Source organism: Microchirus variegatus, assembly GCF_963457635.1.
Source record: "Microchirus variegatus genome assembly, chromosome: 12".
Classification (NCBI taxonomy): Eukaryota; Metazoa; Chordata; class Actinopteri; order Pleuronectiformes; family Soleidae; genus Microchirus; species Microchirus variegatus.
Genome location: NC_139813.1, coordinates 27,316,491 through 27,336,490, shown reverse-complemented (window position 1 = coordinate 27,336,490; position 20,000 = coordinate 27,316,491). Strand labels below are relative to the sequence as shown.

General features: G+C 40.5%; 2 protein-coding genes across 2 annotated transcripts in view; both read left to right on the top strand.

The window, feature by feature from the left end:
- Window positions 1-1,975: 1,975 nt before the first annotated feature.
- On the top strand, window positions 1,976-4,197 carry LOC310935108 (uncharacterized protein). Its single transcript, XM_083898947.1, has 4 exons — window positions 1,976-2,133; window positions 2,855-3,130; window positions 3,569-3,684; window positions 3,759-4,197. Exons 1-4 carry the CDS (start codon window positions 2,004-2,006, stop codon window positions 4,182-4,184), a joined length of 948 nt encoding a protein of 315 aa, XP_083755073.1. The 5' UTR covers window positions 1,976-2,003; the 3' UTR covers window positions 4,185-4,197.
- An 877-nt stretch (window positions 4,198-5,074) lies between these two features.
- pex7 (peroxisomal biogenesis factor 7) overlaps window positions 5,075-20,000 on the top strand; it is a 26,787-nt gene continuing 11,861 nt past the window's right edge. Inside the window, exons 1-9 of the mRNA XM_083898398.1 lie at window positions 5,075-5,260; window positions 5,949-6,098; window positions 6,214-6,271; window positions 6,367-6,517; window positions 7,828-7,905; window positions 8,024-8,132; window positions 15,841-15,947; window positions 16,128-16,241; window positions 17,216-17,271. Of these exons, the coding sequence (XP_083754524.1) occupies window positions 5,993-6,098; window positions 6,214-6,271; window positions 6,367-6,517; window positions 7,828-7,905; window positions 8,024-8,132; window positions 15,841-15,947; window positions 16,128-16,241; window positions 17,216-17,271 (779 nt within the window). The 5' untranslated portion in view covers window positions 5,075-5,260; window positions 5,949-5,992. The remainder of the gene's footprint in view (window positions 5,261-5,948; window positions 6,099-6,213; window positions 6,272-6,366; window positions 6,518-7,827; window positions 7,906-8,023; window positions 8,133-15,840; window positions 15,948-16,127; window positions 16,242-17,215; window positions 17,272-20,000) is intronic.

The following is a 20,000-nucleotide window of genomic DNA, read 5'->3' as shown; positions in this document are numbered from 1 at the left end:
GAGACTTTTATTTTGAAAACTCTGTGGCTTTGCTTTAGCACGTACAAACAAAAACTGAGACTTTTATTTTGAAAACTCTGTGGCTTTGCTTTAGCACGGACAAACAAAAACTGAGACTTTTATTTTGAAAACTCTGTGGCTTTGCTTTAGCACGGACAAACAAAAACTGAGACTTTTATTTTGAAAACTGAGACTTTAATTCTGAAAGCTGTGTGGCTTTGTCTTAGCACGGACAATCAAAAACTGAGGCTTTTATTTTGAAAACTGCCTGGCTTTGCTTTATCACGGACAAACAAATACTGAGACTTTTATTTTGAAAACTGTGTGGCAGTGAGTTAGTGTGGATGGACAGACACTGGGTCTTTTATTTTGAAAACTGTGTGGCTTTACTTTAGCACAGACAAATAAAAACGGAGACTTTTATTCTGAAAACTGTGTGGCTTTGTATTAGCACGGAGAAGCAAAAACTTGGACTTTTATTTTGAAAACAGAGTTGTGGAGTTTTAGTGGGGATGGACAAAAACTGAGACTTTTATTTTGAAAACTGTTTGGCTCTGCCTTAGCACAGACAAACAAAAACTTAGACTTTTATTTTGAAAACTGTGTGGTGTTTTTTTTAATGTGGGTGGACAGAGACTCTTATTGTGGAAACTGCTGGGTCATATTTTACTGTGGACTTTTATTTTTGAAAACCTGTATTGTGTTTGCACCAGCGTTCATTTCGGCCAAACGCAAATTTGTTCATATTTAACATGCATATTTGTGTGTGTGTGTGTGTGTGTGTGTGTGTGTGTGATTTAGTGTGACCAGCGTAGGCTCCGCCACAATAAAAGCCTGTGTTTCCTCAGCAGGGGCAGACAGAGGGCAGAGAAGTCAGGTCAAACACCCGGGGAGAGCCATGGGAACCAGGAGGGGGTGGGGAGTGTGTGTGTGTGTGTGTGTGTGTGTGTGTGTGTGTGTGTGTGTGTGTGTGTGTGTGTGTGTGTGTGTGTAAAAATACAAATGGTACTTTTATTTTGGAAACTGTGTGGATGTAAAGAAAGTGAGACTTTTATTTTGGAAACTGTGTGGCTGAAAAGAAAATGAGACTTTTATTTTGGAAACTGTGTGGATGAAAAGAAAGTGAGACTTTTATTTTGGAAACTGTGTGGATGAAAAGAAAATGAGACTTATTTTGGAAACTGTGTGGACGAAAAGAAAATGAGACTTTTATTTTGGAAACTGTGTGGATGTAAAGAAAGTGAGACTTTTATTTTGGAAACTGTGTGGCTGAAAAGAAAATGAGACTTTTATTTTGGAAACTGTGTGGACGAAAAGAAAGTGAAACTTTTATTTTGGAAACTGTGTGGACGAAAAGAAAATGAGACTTTTATTTTGGAAACTGTATCACTGTGTCTTCGTGCGGACGAACAAAAACTGAGACTTTTATTTTGAAAACTGTACCACTGTGTTTTTGTGTGGACGAACAAAAACTGAGACTTTTATTTTGGAAACTGTGTGGATGATAAGAAAGTGAGACGGCTTGGTCATATTTCAGTGTGGACAGACAGGAGGAGAGACTTTTATTGTGAAAACTGTTGGGTCACATTATAGTGTGTTTTTTTGTTTGTTTGTTTATTTATGTTTTTATTTCATTTTTAATTTCATTTTATATACAAATATATATTTTCATCTTTTGTCTTAAATGGATAATCGGAAAATCTGGATTATTATTATTTTTAAAAATAATATATATATATATATAAAAATTCCCTTTGGTCGTCGTTGATTGGTTAAAATCAGGGAAGGAGATGAGATTCTGCCAATCAGAGGCAGGTTGTGGGCGGGACTCCTCCCACCACAGGCAGAGGGAAACAACTGCAGCCAATCGCGTTTGTTTACAGTCACACCGGAAACGGAAGTGCATAGCTGTTGTTGTTTTTTTCTCTCTCTCCCTTCACTCCTCTGCCTCCGCTCATTCAGGCGGATACAAGTTTGAGTTATTACACAAATGAAGAAGAATCATGGAGTATAAACTCATCATGGCGGTTTCCAGTTTCCCGAGTCTTTACGACACAAACTCGCCGACGTACAGAGACTTAAACATGAGGAGCGACGCCTGGCGGCAGGTGGCGGAGATCGTCGCTTTCCCCGGTAACAAAAACAACAACGTAAACAACAATAAACTGCAAAGAGAGCTCGTCTACGCGAAGAGAACAGCGTTCGTTTACGACTGCGGGCAAATAATACACTTTATTTATTTGAAATGTGTACGAAATCCTCCGCTGAACGAGATCAAAACAATGTGTCCGTGTCTTAATGTGGTCCGGCTGTGAATCTCGGCTCCACGAACACTAGTTCCGACCGAGGACGAATAAACTAAAATAACTGAAGAAAAAACGGTGAAAAAGTATTAAATATTTAAGAAAAAAGAGCCAGCTGTTCCTAATAAACTGCTAAATCAGTTTATATTATAAAATATACTTTATTTTGGATTAAAAATCAAACTCGATTATGTATATGTTACAGAAAATCAGTCAACAAAACGGTAAAAACATAAATTAAATGTTTTAGTGAGCTGTGATAAAACAGGCAATTTTTTTATTATTTTAAATTAAATGGTGCTAAAGATAACAGACTTAAAGGGAAATGTTAATAGAATTTAAAATATACGTACATTGAGAGTAGGTGGGGATTAAAAGGGTTGAAAAATAAATGAAAATGTGTATTTTAAAGAAAGTTACAGAGGTGTTTGGAGGGATTTAAACAAACCAACCCACAATAAATTCAATGCAATAATAATCTGTAATATTTCACATACATGTATTTTATTCTGTTGCGTGTAAATCATGTAATATTTTGTTTGTTTCCTCAGAGTCTGAATGCCGGAGGAAGTGGAAGACGCTCAGAGACCAACACCGGAGGGAGAGGCAGCGCGAGAAGGAGCGGCGAGAGAGCGGCGTCGGCCTCTTCAACTACAGGCCATGGAGATATTCGTCCATCCTGTCCTTCCTCAACCCGTTCATCGACGCCAGGGCGGCGGGCACCAACGGCTGGGCCCTGGAGACGCCGCCCTCGCACCTGCACGCCGTCGACGCGACGGGCTGCGGCGCGACCACGGAGGTGCGGAGCGACGACGACGACCCATACGGTGTGTGTGGACGTTTCATTTTAGACATTTGTTCTGTACTTTTTATGCTCTTGCGTTCAGGATCTGAAGACTCCGTCGACAGTATCTCTACGTCTTCATCCAACAGAGAAACTGAAGTTTGTAAACCGCTCACTCTCCCACACCAAAGCCCATAGAGAAAATCAGTGATTTTAACATCACAGCACACAGGAGTTCACAGGAGTTGTTGATCCACTGCTGCCTCCATCACCGAGTTACAATGACTGATTTTAGTGAATTCGGCTTTTAAAATCCCCCGTTCAGATTTACTGCAGTGACACAAAGTGACCGCACGAGGCAGCAGAGGACCAGCAGCTCCTGTGTCCCCGCGAGCTAAAATCACCGGGTTTTCTCTATGGGCTTTGGTGTGGGAGAGTGAGTGGTTTTACAAACTGAATTTTCTTAATTTTCTCTTCCCAGGCGTCGCCGTCGCAGACGCCACGTCCTCGTCCTCGTCCTTCTCGGAGTTTGTCCAGAGGAAGCGGCCGTCCCCCGCCAACGGAGACGTCGCGAGGCTCAAAGACGCAAAGATCGAGGTGACGTCAAACACACACACAGACACACACTGATTTTAACTTCATCCTCATCTTCTTCACACTCTCCCTCGCAGCCCTCGGATCAGCTGACGGCGCCCGAGTTCCTGCGACATCACGACCTCCAGCCCATGCAGCTCCGCCACGCCCCCGGGCGCTCGCCGCCACCTCGGGAGATGATTTTAGACCACACAGACGAGGAGGAGGAGGAGCTGGAGCAGGAGGAGGCGGAGCTCAGCGTCAACCGCCGCAGACCGGCCCGGGCGAAGGGGCGGAGCAACGACGACGGCCTGCTGCTGGAGGCCTTCCTGAGGCGGTCGGAGAGCAGGGAGAGGAACCTGGAGCGGATCCTGGAGCTGGACCGGAGAGACGACGTCACGCTCTTCCTGCTCAGCCTGGCGCCGGCCGTGAGGCGGCTGAGCCCCGAGAAACAGTCGCTGCTCAGGACCCGGATCCAGCAGCTGCTGCACGAGGCCCAGTTTGGCCCCGCCCACTTCACCTGATCACGTGACTGAGACGCAGGACCAGGAAACGCGTTTGGATTCACGACGCGCGCGTTTTTACGATCATGGACCTTTTTTTGTTGCTGTTTATAATAAAAAAAAAAAAACTCCTCCAGTGCTGCAGTCGTACTGTCGTCGTAACCCCAAAATGTCGTATATCAACACTCGCCGTTTCGAGTAACCATGGCGACAAAAATCGCAAAAAACTGCAAAGAATTTACACGCACACATCAATGGGAAACGCTTGAAAAGTTGACCACAACCCCGCCCACTTTGCAGCGTCACTGTGTCGATGTACTTTAACGTAGAGACGTGGTTCAAACTCTTAACCGATCACAAGACTTTGGACTTTTTTTCACCTAAATCAAAATTTTGATACATATTACGGTTTTGAAACAATCGCAATTTAAATATTGTACATTTTTTTGGGACGTTTTCAGATTTTATAATGAGTGTGTATTGCGCCACTAGAGTAAAAATCTCTACACAAACTCTTCTCCTGACCACATTTTCCGACCCACACAGATCATTTTGACATATAAACGTTGCCGTGGTCGTCCTCTAACCCCGTGTGTTGTTTTTATTTTCATATGACTTGTAGTTTTTCTTAAAATCACCTAAAAGCACAGAGAGTTCTGCTCAAAGCTCTCAGTTTGGAAAGGGGCGGGGCATAAAAAAAACCGAATTATTTTTAATATTCTTATAATTATTTTGCAGTAATATGAGGTTAAAATCATTATTTTTATTTGTATTTAAAGTGTGGAAACACCGCTCTCTAGCGACGCCTCCCGTGTACTACAGCTGAAGCTGCTTCCATCCGGGTTCTCCGGTCAGCTGATTAAAAACCCGGAAGTAAACAGTTAAGTGTGCGCTTCGAGAGTTGAGAGAGAGAAACGAGTGCAGGTGGATTTATGAAGCGTTCACGGATGTTTACAGATGTTTATTTTGTTTTTTATTGTTATTTACGGTCGTTTCAAGCGCGTGGGCGTGACGTCACGTCCGCAAATGTCCTTTAAAACGGCGTGGTTTTGATTTTTGTGTCTGTTTTTCCTGCAGCAGCTCGTTTCACTTCGTGTGTGAGTGACTTTCTTTTTACTGCTTTAATCACATTTATACTCTGACGAAATGACATTTGCTGGTTTTAAACTAAACAAACAGACGTGAAATCAGCTTTAAATGAAGATTTTTATGCACTTTTACGTCATCAGCTCAACAAGGAACGACACGTGTGTTTTATCTGAATGTAAATAACCAAATGTCTTCATTAAGATTTAATCAAAACTTCAGTTTCTTTAAAATGATTATTTTAAACCTTAAAAACGTAAAAATGTCATTATTACCTTTATTGTACATCACTTCAGATGTGTTTAGAATAATAATAATGGTATTAATTATTGTTGTAATTATTATTAAAGATGATAATTTCTTCATTTTATAAACTTATCCTGACCACAGACTGTACACTGTATTTTTTGTCCACTGGGGGCGCCACAGGAACAGGCAAACACCCACAAATAGATCAAAAAGTCCATACATACAAATGAAAAATTCCAGATTTAATGCATTTTATCTATGAATTATTGTCTCATATTTATTAATGTTTTATTTATTTAAATCAGGATTAAGATTAAAAACACGATGTAGAGAAAATGATGTCGATATTTTGTTATTAATCGTCAAGAATCAGGATTTCTTAAAGAGGAACTTTTATTCGCGTGCTCACGAGCGTCTCCCTCTCTCTCGTGCACTTCTCTGCGTCTCCAGCAGGTGGCGCTGTGAGGCTGCAGGTGCAGCTGCCGCTGACGACGATGAAGGTGTTTCGCAGCCCGGGTCGTCACGGTTACGCCGTGGAAGCGTCTCCGTTCCTGCCTCACAGATTCGCCTGCGCTGCCTCGCAGTTCTACGGCCTCACTGGTCAGTGTGTATACACACACACACACACACACACACACACACACACACACACACACACCTGTGGACATTTACTTAAACTCGTAATCTAAATAAAATTCATTGTTTTTCTTGACAGGCTGTGGTTCTCTGCTGGTCCTAGACGAGTCTGACTCTGGAGTTACTCTGTTCAGAAGGTACATACATATATTTATATATATATACGTATATATAGACACGTACATGTACATATATACTGTATACGTGTGTGTACTGTGTGTGTGTGTGTCAGCTGGGAGTGGAGCGACGGTCTGTTTGACGTGACGTGGAGCGAAACCAACGAGCACGTGTTGGTCGCTGGGGGCGGAGACGGCAGCCTGCAGCTGTGGGACACGGCCAATCACAGCGCTCCGCTGAGGGTGACCAGAGAACACACTCAAGAGGTACACACACACACACACACACACACACACACACCCCTGCATCATTTTTGCACGGAGAAACAGAAACGGAGGCTTTTGTTTTGAAAATACTGACTTTGTGGTTCAGCGTGAACAAACAGATACTCTGACTTTTATTTTGAAAATGCTCACTGTGTGTTTGTGTGTATGGGCAGAAACTCTGGCTTTATGTTTTAGTGTGAACTAACAAACAGAGACTTTTATTTTGAAAACTGTGACTTTATATTGTAGTGTGAACTAACAAACAGAGACTTTTATTTTGAAATCTGTGATTTTATGTTTTAGCATGAAGAAAAAGAAACTGGGACTTTTATTTTGAAAACTGACTTTTAGTTTTAGTGTCAACAAACAGAAATTTAGACTTATTTTGAAAATTGACTGTTTTGGTGTGTATGGACAGAAAGTGAGACTTTTATTTTGAAAACTGTGGCTTTATGTTTTAGTGTGAAAAAACAGAAATTGAGACTTTTAATTTGAAATCTGTGACTTTATGTTTTAGTGTGAAGAAACAGAGACTGGGACTTTTATTTTGAAAACTGTGACTATGTTTTAGTGTGTATGGACAGAAAGTGAGACTTTCATTTTGAAAACTGTTATTTTATGTTTTAGCGTGAACAGATACCGAGACTTTTATTTTGTAAACTGTGACTTTATGTTTTGGTGTGTATAGAAAGAGAGTGAGACTTTTATTTTGAAAACTGTGGCTTTATGTTTTAGTGTTAACAAACAGAAACAGAAACTTTTATTTTGAAAACTATGACTTTATGTTGTCGTGTGAACAAACTGAAACTGAGACTTTTATTTTGAAAACTGACTGTGTTCTAGTGTGCATAAAGTTAGACTTTTATATTGAAAAATGTGACTACATGTTTTAGTGTGTCTGGACAGAAAGTGAGACTTTTATTTTGAAAACTGGGGCTCTATGTTTTAGCGTGAACAAACGGAAACTGAGACTTTTATTTTGAAAACTGACTGTGTTCAAGTGTGCATAAAGTGAGACTATTATTTTGAAAAATGTGACTACATGTTTTAGTGTCTGCACAGAAAGTGAGACTTTTATTTTGAAAACTGTGGCTCTATGTTTTAGCGGGAACAAACGGAAACTGTGACTTTTATTTTGAAAACTGTGACTTTGTCTTTTAGTGTGCATAAAGTGAGACTTTTATATTGAAAAATGTCACTACATGTTTTAGTGTGTCTGGACAGAAAGTGAGACTTTTATTTTGAAAACTGTGACTTTATGTTTTAGCGTGAACAAACAGAAAGTGAGACTTTTATTTTGAAAACTGCAGGTGTACTCTGTAGACTGGAGTCAGACCAGAGGAGAGAACCTCATCGTCTCTGGCTCCTGGGATCAGACTTTGAAAGTGGTGAGATTTTTATTTATTTATTTATTTATTTATTTATTTAATCTCGTGAAAAAAGACTTTAAAAACTTTATTGTAAAATGTTGCTAATACAAGGTTATTGTTTTGTTTTTTTGCCCAGTGGGATCCGACTCTCAGCCGCTCACTGACCACTCTCAGAGGTCACGAAGGGGTCGTCTACAGCTCCGTTTGGTCGCCTCACATCCCAGCATGCTTTGCTTCAGCCTCAGGTGAGACCTGACAGATGATGATGACGATGATGATGATGATGATGATGATGGTGATGATGATGGTGGTCAGTCAGTGATTTAATGAAAACCCTGAAGCTATCGTCCAGATTTACAGCTTCCTGCTCTGCAGTTAAAGGGAAACTTAACAACACTGTTACATTTATGAAGCTTTTATTTTGTTAGTATAAAAATGCGGTAAAGGTAAATTTCAAGTCATTCCGAGATTTTTTATTTTTTTTTAAACTCAGCTCACTGTCAAAGTGCAAACGTATAATTTTCTGAATTTCAAAAATTCATTAAAATTATTCCTTAAGAGATTTGCAAATATTTTCGACGGATCCTTGTTCAGAGCGATGCCGACTATTATGATGGGAAATTTCAAGTCATTCCGAGATACTTTTTTTTTTTTTTTTTATGTCAGCTCACTGTCAAAGTGCATCAGGGCAAACGGATCATTTCCTGAAATTCAAAAATTCATCAAAATTATTCCTTAAGAAATTTTCAAATATTTTCAACAGATCCTTGTTCAGGGTGATGCCGACTATTATGATGATAAATTTCAAGTCATTCCAAGATACTTTTTGTTTTTGAGAAGAAACTCAGCTCACTGTCAAAGTGCATCAGGGCAAATGGATGATTTCGTGAATTCCAAAAATTCATTAAAATTATTCCGTAAGAGATTTGCAAATATTTTCAACTGATCCTTGTTCAGGGCGATGCCGACTATTATGTTGATAAATTTCAAGTCATTCCGAGATACTTTTTTTTTTTTTTTATGTCAGCTCACTGTCAAAGTGCATCAGGGCAAATGGATCTTTTCCTGAATTTTAAAAAATTCATTAAAATTATTTCTTAAGAGATTTGCAAATATTTTCGACTGATACTTGTTCAGGGCGATGCCGACTATTATGATGGTAAATTTCAAGTCATTCCGAGATACTTTTTGTTTTTGAGAAGAAAAGTCAGCTCATTGTCAAAGTGCATCAGGGCAAATGGATAATTTCCTGAATTTTAAAAAGTTCATTAAAATTATTCCTTAAGAAATTTGCAAATATTTTCAACAGATTCTTGTTCAGGGTGATGCCGACTATTATGATGGTAAATTTCAAGTCATTCCGAGATACTTTTTTTTTTTTTTTTTATGTCAGCTCACTGTCAAAGTGCATCAGGGCAAATGGATAATTTCCTGAAATTCAAAAATTCATCAAAATTATTCCTTAAGAAATTTTCAAATATGTTCAACAGATCCTTGTTCAGGGCGATGCCGACTATTATGATGGTGAATTTCAAGTCATTCCGAGATACTTTTTGTTTTTTTGAAGAAAGTCAGCTCACTGTCAAAGTGCATCAGTGCAAGGTAATTTCGTGAAATTCAAAAATTCATCAAAATTATTCCTTAAGAAATGTTCTAATATTTTCAACAGATCCTTGTTCAGGGCGATGCCGACTATTATGATGGTAAATTTCAAGTCATTCCGAGATACTTTTTTTTTTTTTTTTTTTAAAGTCAGCTCACTGTCAAAGTGCATCAGTGCAAAGATAATTTCGTGAAATTCAAAAATTCATTAAAATTATTCCTTAAGAGATTTGCAAATATTTTCAACAGATCCTTGTTCAGGGCGATGCTGACTATTATGATGGTAAATTTCAACTAATTCCGAGATACTTTTTGTTTTTGAGAAGAAAGTCAACTCACTGTCAAAGTGCATCAGGGCTAATGTATAATTTCCTGAATTTTAAAAATTCATCAGAATTATTCCTTAAGAAATTTTCAAATATTTTCAACAGATCCTTGTTCAGGGTGATGCCGACTATTATGATGGTAAATTTCAAGTCATTCCGAGATACTTTTTTTTTTTTTTTTTTTAAAGTCAGCTCACTGTCAAAGTGCATCAGGGCAAATGGATCTTTTCCTGAATTTTGAAAAATTCATTAAAATTATTCCTTAAGAGGTTTGCAAATATTTTCGACGGATCCTTGTTCAGGGTGATGCCGACTATTATGATGGTAAATTTCAAGTCATTCCGAGATACTTTTTGTTTTTGAGAAGAAAGTCAGCTCACTGTCAAAGTGCATCAGAGCAAATGGATAATTTCCTGAAATGTTACAAAATTTGTAACAAATGGATCAAAAACGGTAACTTTGTAACGTCAATTGTGAATCTATTGAAACTCGTCCTCGTCGTCTTCTTCTCTCAACGCATTCAGGGATGAGTTGGTTCGTATCCGGAGGCAGAGCTGGGGTTATCTTTACTGTGTGTGTGTGTGTGTGTGTGTGTGTGTGTGAGGGGGCGGAGCCTTGTGTTCCGTCAGCTCTCTGATCAGATTGCAGAGAGCAGCTGTTTTCACGTCTCTCTCTTAAACTTGTTGGCTAATGAGTTTTGGGTTAATTGGTTTTTGGTTTTTTTGGAGAGCGAGCGGAAGATTTCAGAGGCAGGAGGACGTGGTGATGATGAGTGTTTTATTTTTATCTTTTGAGATCAATGACAGCGATCGATTGAGTTCAGAGTGAGGAAGAGGAGCAGCAGGAGTGTGCAGCTCGCTCTGATGCCACAAACCCATGTCGCCCACTTAACCTTTAAAAAAGGCTAGGCTAATAAAATCAACGTCTAAGTTTTAGTCTACGACGACTTTAAGAACACGTTCACGTCTTTATTTCACTGTGAGACGGACTTTTCCTGAAGTTTGTAAACCACTCACTCTCCCACACCAAAGCCCATAGAGAAAACCAGTGATTTTAGCATCACAGGGACACAGGAGCTGCTGGTCTACTGCTGCCTCGTGTGGTCACTTTGTGTCACTGAGGTCAATCTGAGTGAAGGTTTTTAAAAGCTGAATTGACAAAATAACTAATTTGAACTTAGTGATGGAGGCAGCAGTGGATCAACAACTCCTGTGCGCTGTGAGGTTTAAAAAAGCTTAAATCGCCGATTTTCTCTATGGGGTTTGGTGTGGGAGAGTGAGTGGTTTACAAACAGTGAGATAAAGACGTGAAAAGATATCGTAGCTAGATTTTATGAGGTGGATGTTTTGTTAAGCAGCTAAATTATATTGAAATACCCTTTAAAATAATAATTTAAGTGTGTTTATTAAATAAAACGTACTTAAAATATCTACTGTATTTACATTATACTTCATGTAACCGTGGTTTTGCGGTGAATGTAATTAAAGGCTTATTTAAAGTGCAGCGGTCAGAGCGAGCTCATTATGTTTTGATCTGATGTGATAAATCCTGCGCTGAAGCTCTGGAGCTGCGCTAAACCATTTACCGAGCTTCTGACCTTCTGCGATAAAACCATCTGTGTGTGTGATTGAGCACGTTAAAGCCGTTAGCTCTGCTGCGCGTCCTGCGCTCACGTCTGATCCGACGCCAGCACAACGCAACAGCAGCTGCCAACGGGAGTTAACCGCGTGGGAATAAAACAACAATTAAAAACAATCAGATCACTAACTTCAGGAAAATAGAATGATTTGACATGCTAACATGCTAACCCTAACAACTAAACAGCGTCTTGGTCCCAAAATGACGTTCGTTATTTGCTTCTTGACTCGTTAATAGATTTAGTGTTTGGCGAAATTATAAACGTCCGTGAATTTAACGTACAATACAAAAATGCTTTGCTAACACGCGTTAATAAAGTTACAGAAAACACGTTACGCTATCACACTAATCGCAAAACATGACAAGCACGCGTCGCTAATATTACAAACAACATCAGGTATGTGGGAAATACTTCGCAGAACGTCACAATCTTCATTAAAAAACAAGAAAAATCTCAAAACTGCTAACATTGACAGAAACGTAGTACTAACGTTAAAAAAAACCTAACATTAGCAACAAACGTGCTGCTAGCATCAGCGAAAAACATCGCTAACTTCTTAACACGTCACTAACAAAAAAAACTAACATTAGCAATAAATATGTTGCTAACATGACAAACATGGTACGAATGCCATAAAAACAGGCTAATGACATCACAAAAACCTAACATTAGCAACAAAGTGCTGCTAGCATCAGCGAAAAACAGCGCTAACTTGGAAAAAAAACACGTCACTAACATCAAAAAACCTAACATTAGCAATAAATATGTCGCTAACATGACACAACATGGTACTAATGCTATAAAAACATGTTACTGACATCACAAAAGACTAACATTAGCAACAAATCGTGCTGCTAGCATCACCTGAAAACAGCGCTAACTTGAAAAAAACACGTCACTAACATAAAAAAAAATAACATTAGCAATAAATATGTCGCTAACATGACAAGCGTGGTACTAATGCTATAAAAACACGTTACTGACATCTCAAAAGACTAACATTAGCAACAAATCATGCTGCTAGCATCAGCGAAAAACAGCGCTAACTTGAAAAAAAAACTCGTCACTAACATCAAAAAACCATTAGCAATAAATATGTCGCTAACATGACAGCGTTAGTGGAGACTCGGTGTCGGTGAGGATTGTTTTTACGTCGTAGATTCTCTCGCACAGGAAGTGGAGAGGAGATAAACGAGCACACGTTTCAGAATAAAATCTGTGAAGGTAATTACTGTGGATTAATCCGTGTGTGTGTGTGTGTGTGTGTGTGTGTGGGTTGTTTTAGCTCGAGTGGAGAATCACTGCCTTATCTCCGTCTGTGGAGGCTTCCCCTCTGGTGACGTTAGCATGAGCGGAGAGCGAGGAGGAGGATGAGGATGAGGAGGAGGATGAAGAGGGGGAGGTGGTTTCTCATTCTGATAAGCTTATCGGGTTTTCCCATGCTCCTCTCTGCCTCTCCTTCTCATAATTTGCCTGAGCGCTGAACAAATTTCTCCACCTCGAGCAGCAGCAGCAGTCGCTGCAGCTCATCTTCAACTTACTGTTTTCCTCTTCTTTTCCCTCATCCTGAGTGGTTTGTAAACCACTCACTCTCCCACACCAAAGCCCATAGAGGAAAATCAGTGATTTTTAGCTCACGGGGACACAGGAGCTGCTGGTCTACTGCTGCCTCGTGTGGTCACTTTGTGTCACTGAGGTCAATCTGAATTAAGATTTTTAAAGCCGAATTGACAAAATCAGTCATTATAACATAGTGATGGAGGCAGCAGTGGATCAACAACTCCTGTGAACTCCTGTGTCCCTGTGATGTTAAAATCACTGGTTTTCTCTATGGACTTTGGTGTAGGAGAGTGAGTGACTTTGGTGTGGGAGAGTTGGTGTTACACAAAGAAAAGTCTGTCTAACAGTGAAATAAAGACATGAACATGTTCTGAAGACGTCGTAGACTTAAACTGACGTAGATTTTAGTGCACAAGTCTTTCGTTAGAGGGCAAAATATCTGTTTGTAAACTCACTCACTCTCCCACACCAAAGCCCATAGAGAAAATCAGTGATTTTAACATCACAGCAACACACACAGTTCACAGGAGTTGTTGATCCACTGCTGCCTCCATCGCTAACTTACAATGACTGATTTTGTCAATTCGGCTTTTAAAAATCTTCACTCAGATTAACCTCAGTGACACAAAGTGACCACACGAGGCAGCAGTAGACCAGCAGCTCCTGTGTCCCCTGTGATGTTAAAATCACTGATTTTCTTCTGTGGGCTTTGGTGCGGGAGAGTGAGTGGTTTGCTCTCTCGCTCTGATTTTCAGCATTTTCATAATTTTACATTGCACCAAATCAATTATACGAGTAAAATAATCGTCTAAACGTACCATAAATGATTGTCGAGTTCTTCGTATAAACCTCACAAACACAGTGTGATGCAGAAACTCATGGTGTCTCAGTGGATGAAGCCGTCGGAGGGAAAACACTTCACTGATTGGCTCTTATTGATCGATCGAGCCGCGGCCGTCGTTTACAGAGCTGCAGATTTATGATCGCACTCAAAAAGAAAAACACTCGTTTATTTACTGAAGTGTGTCTGAGCTGCAGCAGGACCTGGACCCAGGACCAGGACCAGGACCTGGTCCTGGTCCTGGTCCTGGTCCTGGTCCTGGACCCAGATCCTGTCCTATCATGACCAGGAGCAGCAGAGGCGATCACATGACCTCCGGGTGTTTTTTTTATGGTTGAAAAATTGTCAACGTCAACGTGAGAGAAAAATGTGATGTCGTCATGGAAACAAAACCCGATTTGGCTTTTATCGATCCGCTCCGACCGATGGACGTAAAAGGTCACGAGTGTCACGCGTGCGTTTAAAGGCGTAGTATGAGGTCAGCACTGTGAGCGCCCCCTGCTGTGCTGTCGAGAACCACCAAAGCCCATAGAGAAAATGAGTGATTTTAGTTGGTGGGAACACAGGAGCTGCTGGTCTACTGCTGCCTCGTGTGGTCACTTTGTGTCACTGAAATAAATCTGAATGAAGAATTTCAAAAGCCGAATTGACCAAATAAGACATTTGAAGTTAGTGATGGAGGCAGCAGTGGATCAACAACTCCTGTGTGAAAAAAAAAAAGTGTTAAATGTTAAAATCACTGGTTTTCTCTATGGAGTTTGGTTTGGGAGAGTGAGTGAGTTTACAAACAGATCTTTTACCCTCTAACGAAAGACTTGTGCAATAAAATCTACGTTAATTTAAGTTAACACTATCTTCAGAACACGTTCACGTCTTTATCTTCACTGTGAGACGGACTTTTCCTTGTGTAAACTGAAGTTTGTAAACCACTCACTCTCCCACACCAAACCTCATAGAGAAAACCAGCGATTTTAACACTTAACACATTTTTTTTCCAACACAGGAGTTGTTGATCCACTGCTTCCTCCATCACTAACTTACAATGTCTTATTTTGTCAATTCGGCTTTTAAAAATCTTCACTCAGACTTCCCTCAGTGACACAAAGTGACCACACGAGGCAGCAGCAGCAGACCAGCAGCTCCCGTTGTCCCCGCCGCGAGCTAAAATCGCTGATTTTCTGTATGGACTTTGGTGTGGGAGAGTGAGTGGGCTCACCTTTAGTTTCCCGTCGCGAGGAATGCGTCGCTTTGAGTGTGAACGCGGCGTTCGATGTTCTAGCTGTCCGTCTTGACCGCGTGGGGGCGGAGTTAGTTCCTGCGATGTGTCACGATGAGTTCAATGACCTCAGGAGAGCGAGGGAGAGAGTGTGTGTGTGTGTGTGTGTGTGTGTGTGTGTGTTGTTTTTAAACCAGGAAATTAAAGGTTCAGGACAGGAAAAAAGTGTGTGTGTGTGTAGTGTGTAGTGTGTGTGTGTGTGTGTGTGTGTGAGCAGAATCTGCTGATACAGCAGAGATACCTGGTGTAATAGACCGAGACCCTTTTTTACAAAAGTCAGCCTTTAATGCACTGCGGAATGGACACACACACACACACACACACACACACACACACACACACACACACACACACACACACACACACACACAGCCAGTTGCTCTTTGTTGCTGCAGCAAAAAGAAATGCAGCGTTAAACTGTTTCACTGAACACTCACATCTGCTCACACACACACACACACACACACACACACACACACACACACACACACACACACACACACACACACACAGTGTCCTGCTCTTCATTGATTCCATCATGGACACTTTAACTCTTCTCTGTGTGTGTGTGTGTGTGTGTGTGTGTGTGTTGGTCTTAAAGGGACAGTTCAGGTTTTTCTCTGTATCCATGCTGGGTTTTTTTTTATATTTAAGTTCATTTAAATGAATATTTAAGTATTTAAAATCATCTGTGGTTTCCTTGCCTCAGGCGACGGGACGCTCAGAGTCTGGGACGCGAAAGCCGCCGCCTGCCGATTGGTCGTCGCCGCTCACCACGCCGAGGTCCTGAGCTGCGATTGGAGCAAATACGACCAGGTGACCAGGTCTAAGGTGTTATTTTCACGATGCAAAACGCCAACGATAACGTGCTCAGTGAGCAATTTCGTCACGTTATTGTTTCACTTCGTTTAAAGTGGAGTGTTTTTTCAAAACAAAAGCACATTATCGACACGTTTTAGCTTCTGTTTGTTTGTTTGTTTGTGTGTTTGTGTGTAGAACATCGTGGCCACAGGCTCGGTCGACTGCAGTGTGTGTGTGTGGGACCTGAGGAACGTACGACAGCCTGTCGCTCGACTGAGGGGTCACAACTACGCCATCCGCAGAGTCAAGGTACACACTCGCACACGCACACACAGACACACAGACACGCACACACACACGCACACACGCACAGACACACGCACACGCACAGACACGCACACACACGCACAGACACACACAGACACACACACACGCACGCACACAGACACACGCAGACGCACACAGACACACACACGCACAGACACACACACGCCCACGCGCACACGCACACAGACACACGCACACAGACACACGCACACAAGCACACAGACACACGCACAGACACACACACACACACACACACACACAGACACGCACGCACACACACACACACAGACACACGCACAGACGCACACACACACACGCACAGACACACACAGACACACGCACAGACACACACACACTATGTCTCAAGTGTCATGTGACGACACCGTTTTCCGGCAAAACGCAGAGCTGAGTGTGACAGCATCAAAACGCCCACTAAAATGGACCTAATAAGGACACACACACACACACACACAGACACACACAGTTTCCTGTTGGAAAAGTCTGCCTCACACTTCTTAAGACGTGAAATTGAGTCTTTTAATTCAGTGGATAAACTCATCATCGTCGTCTTCAATACAAAACCCCATAGAGAAAATCACTGATTTCAGTGACTTTAACATCACAGCGACACAGGAGTTGTTGATCCACTGGTGCCTCCATCACTAACTTCAGATGAGTTATTTTGTCAATTCGGCTTTTAAAAATCTTCCCTCGGACGTCCCTCAGTGACACAAAGTGACCACACGAGGCAGCGGTAGACCAGCAGCTCCTGTGTCCCTGTGATGTTAAAAACACTGATTTTCTCTATGGGGTCTGGTGTGTGTCACCGTCGCTTGAAAAACTTGTTGGTAGAAATATAATAAAATATAAAAAAACAAATTGTTGGACGTCAGGAAAGTGTGTAAAATCTTAAATCAAGTTTTTATTTTTTCTTCTGTGTTTTTTTTTTTCTGCAGTTTTCTCCGTTCACTTCCTCGCTGTTAGCATCGTGTTCCTACGACTTCACCGTCAGGTAAGATCATCTCCTGCTCCCTCTTTCTTTATCAAACCTTTCGGTGAACGTCGTCGACCGAGACGTTTGCGTTGATTGTCTGTTGTTGTTGTCGTCGACGTCGTCGTGGTTTTATTTTTTTTTTATCGTAAAACACCAGAGTGAGGCTGAGGCCGAGGGTGATTTTCTGCTCGCGCTCCTGTTCTCTCTCAATTACCTCTCAGAGGGGATGGATGGAGTCATGCTAGAAGGTGGTAATGACAGCGAGGACAGTGTCTGATAATGTGCGATAAAGTGTGTGTGTGTGTGTGTGTGTGTGTGTGTGTGTGTGTGTGTGTGTGTTCTTGTACTTGCGGCATACTGAGGACCAGTGAGGGTTTTTAACCAACAAAGTGAGGCCTTTTTTACAGAGTGAGGACATTTTGGCTGGTCCTCACTTTGTTTTCATTGAAATCACTTCCTTAGGTTGCTATAACATGCTATACTCAATTTGTAAAAAAAAAAAAAATTCACATTTGGACGACATAGTATAGTGTGACGTTTTTGTCAAATTTTGGACCCAAAATTTTTGGTCCAATTTTTTTTTAATTTTGGACGACATGGTATAGTATGACGTTTTTGTCAAATTTTGGACCAATTTTTTTGTCTATTTTGGACCCAATTTTTTTTTGTCAAATTTTGGACGACCAAAATTTTTTGGTCAAATTTTTTTTTTTTGGACGACATAGTATAGTATGACGTTTTTGTCAAATTTTGGACCAAAGTTTTTTTTGACAAAGATTTTTTCAAATTTTGGTTGACATAGTATAGTGTGACGTTTTTGTCAAATTTTGGACCAATTTTTTTGTCAAATTTTGGACCCAATTTTTTTTGGTCAAATTTTGGACGACCAAAATTTTTTGGTCAAATTTTTTTTTTTTTGGACAACATAGTATAGTATGACGTTTTTGTCAAATTTTGGACCAAGTTTTTTTTGACAAAGATTTTTTCAAATTTTGGTTGACATAGTATAGTGTGACGTTTTTGTCAAATTTTAGACCAATTTTTTGGTCAAATTTGGACGACCAAAATTCTTTGGTCAAATTTTTTTTTTTTTTGGACGACATAGTATAGTATGACGTTTTTGTCAAATTTTGGACCAAAGTTTTTTTGACAAAGATTTTTTCAAATTTTGGTTGACATAGTATAGTGTGACGTTTTTGTCAAATTTTGGACCAATTTTTTTGTCAAATTTTGGACCCAATTTTTTTTGGTCAAATTTTGGACGACCAAAATTTTTTGGTCAAATTTTTTTTTTTTTGGACAACATAGTATAGTATGACGTTTTTGTCAAATTTTGGACCAAGTTTTTTTTGACAAAGATTTTTTCAAATTTTGGTTGACATAGTATAGTGTGACGTTTTTGTCAAATTTTGGACCAATTTTTTGGTCAAATTTTGGACGACCAAAATTCTTTGGTCAAATTTTTTTTTTTTTTGGACGACATAGTATAGTATGACGTTTTTGTCAAATTTTGGACCAAAGTTTTTTTGACAAAGATTTTTTCAAATTTTGGTTGACATAGTATAGTGTGACGTTTTTGTCCAATTTTGGAGCAAAAATTTTTGGTCAAATTTTTTTTTTACATTTTTGTCGACATAGTATAGTATTACGTTTTTGTAAATTTTGTAACCAAAGATTAAAAAAAATCGAAAAAGTTTTCCAGCCCTTTTTGCTCTGGGGCTCCACCTGCAGACATTTTATGGTACTGCAACCAGTAGTTCTATATAGATGTCATTCATGAAGTAGATATTTGTTATTGTGTTGATTTATAAAGTGGAAATGCTGGTCCTCACATTGTCAGCAACCCAGTCCTCAGTATGCAGCAAGTACAAGAATGTGTGTGTGTGTGTGTGTGTGTGTGTGTGTGTGTGTGTGTGTGTGTGTGTGTGTGTGAGCTACAGCAGCAGCAGCTGACTTAATAAAACCTGTAATTTCAAGCACGACCGCCTCTGAGTTCCTTATGAGACCACGTTGTTCTTCTTCCACATCTCATTCCCTTTCCCCCCCGACTTCATCCCCCCCCCCCCGTTCTCAAAATGGCTGCTAACAGAGACACGAGGAAAAACTACCACTCACTCTCCCGCACCAAAGCCCATAGAGAGAAAACCAGTGATTTTAGCTCACGGCGACACGGGAGCTGCTGGTCTACTGCTGCCTCGTGTGGTCACTTTGTGTCACTGAAGTAAATCTGAGTGAAGAATTTCAAAAGCCGAATTGATAAAATCAGACATTATAACTTAATGATGGAGGCAGCAGTGGATCAACAACTCCTGTGAACTCCTGTGTTGCTGTGATGTTAAAATCACTGATTTTCTCTCTGGGCTTTGGTGTGGGAGAGTGAGTGAGTTTACAAACAGATATTTTGCCCTCTAACGAAAGACTTGTGCAATAAAATCTACGTCAGTTTAAGTCTACGACGTTTTTAGAACACGTTCACGTCTTTATTTCACTGTTAGACAGACTTTAACAACAGGAAACTGTAGTTTGTAAACCACTCACTCTCCCACACCAAAGTCCATAGAGAAAATCAGTGATTTTAACATCACAGCACACAGGAGTTCACAGGAGTTGTTGATCCACTGCTGCCTCCATCACTAACTTACAATGTCTTATTTTGTTAATTCGGCTTTTAAAAACCTTCACTCAGATCGACCTCAGTGACACAAAGTGACCACACGAGGCAGCAGTAGACCAGCAGCTCCTGTGTC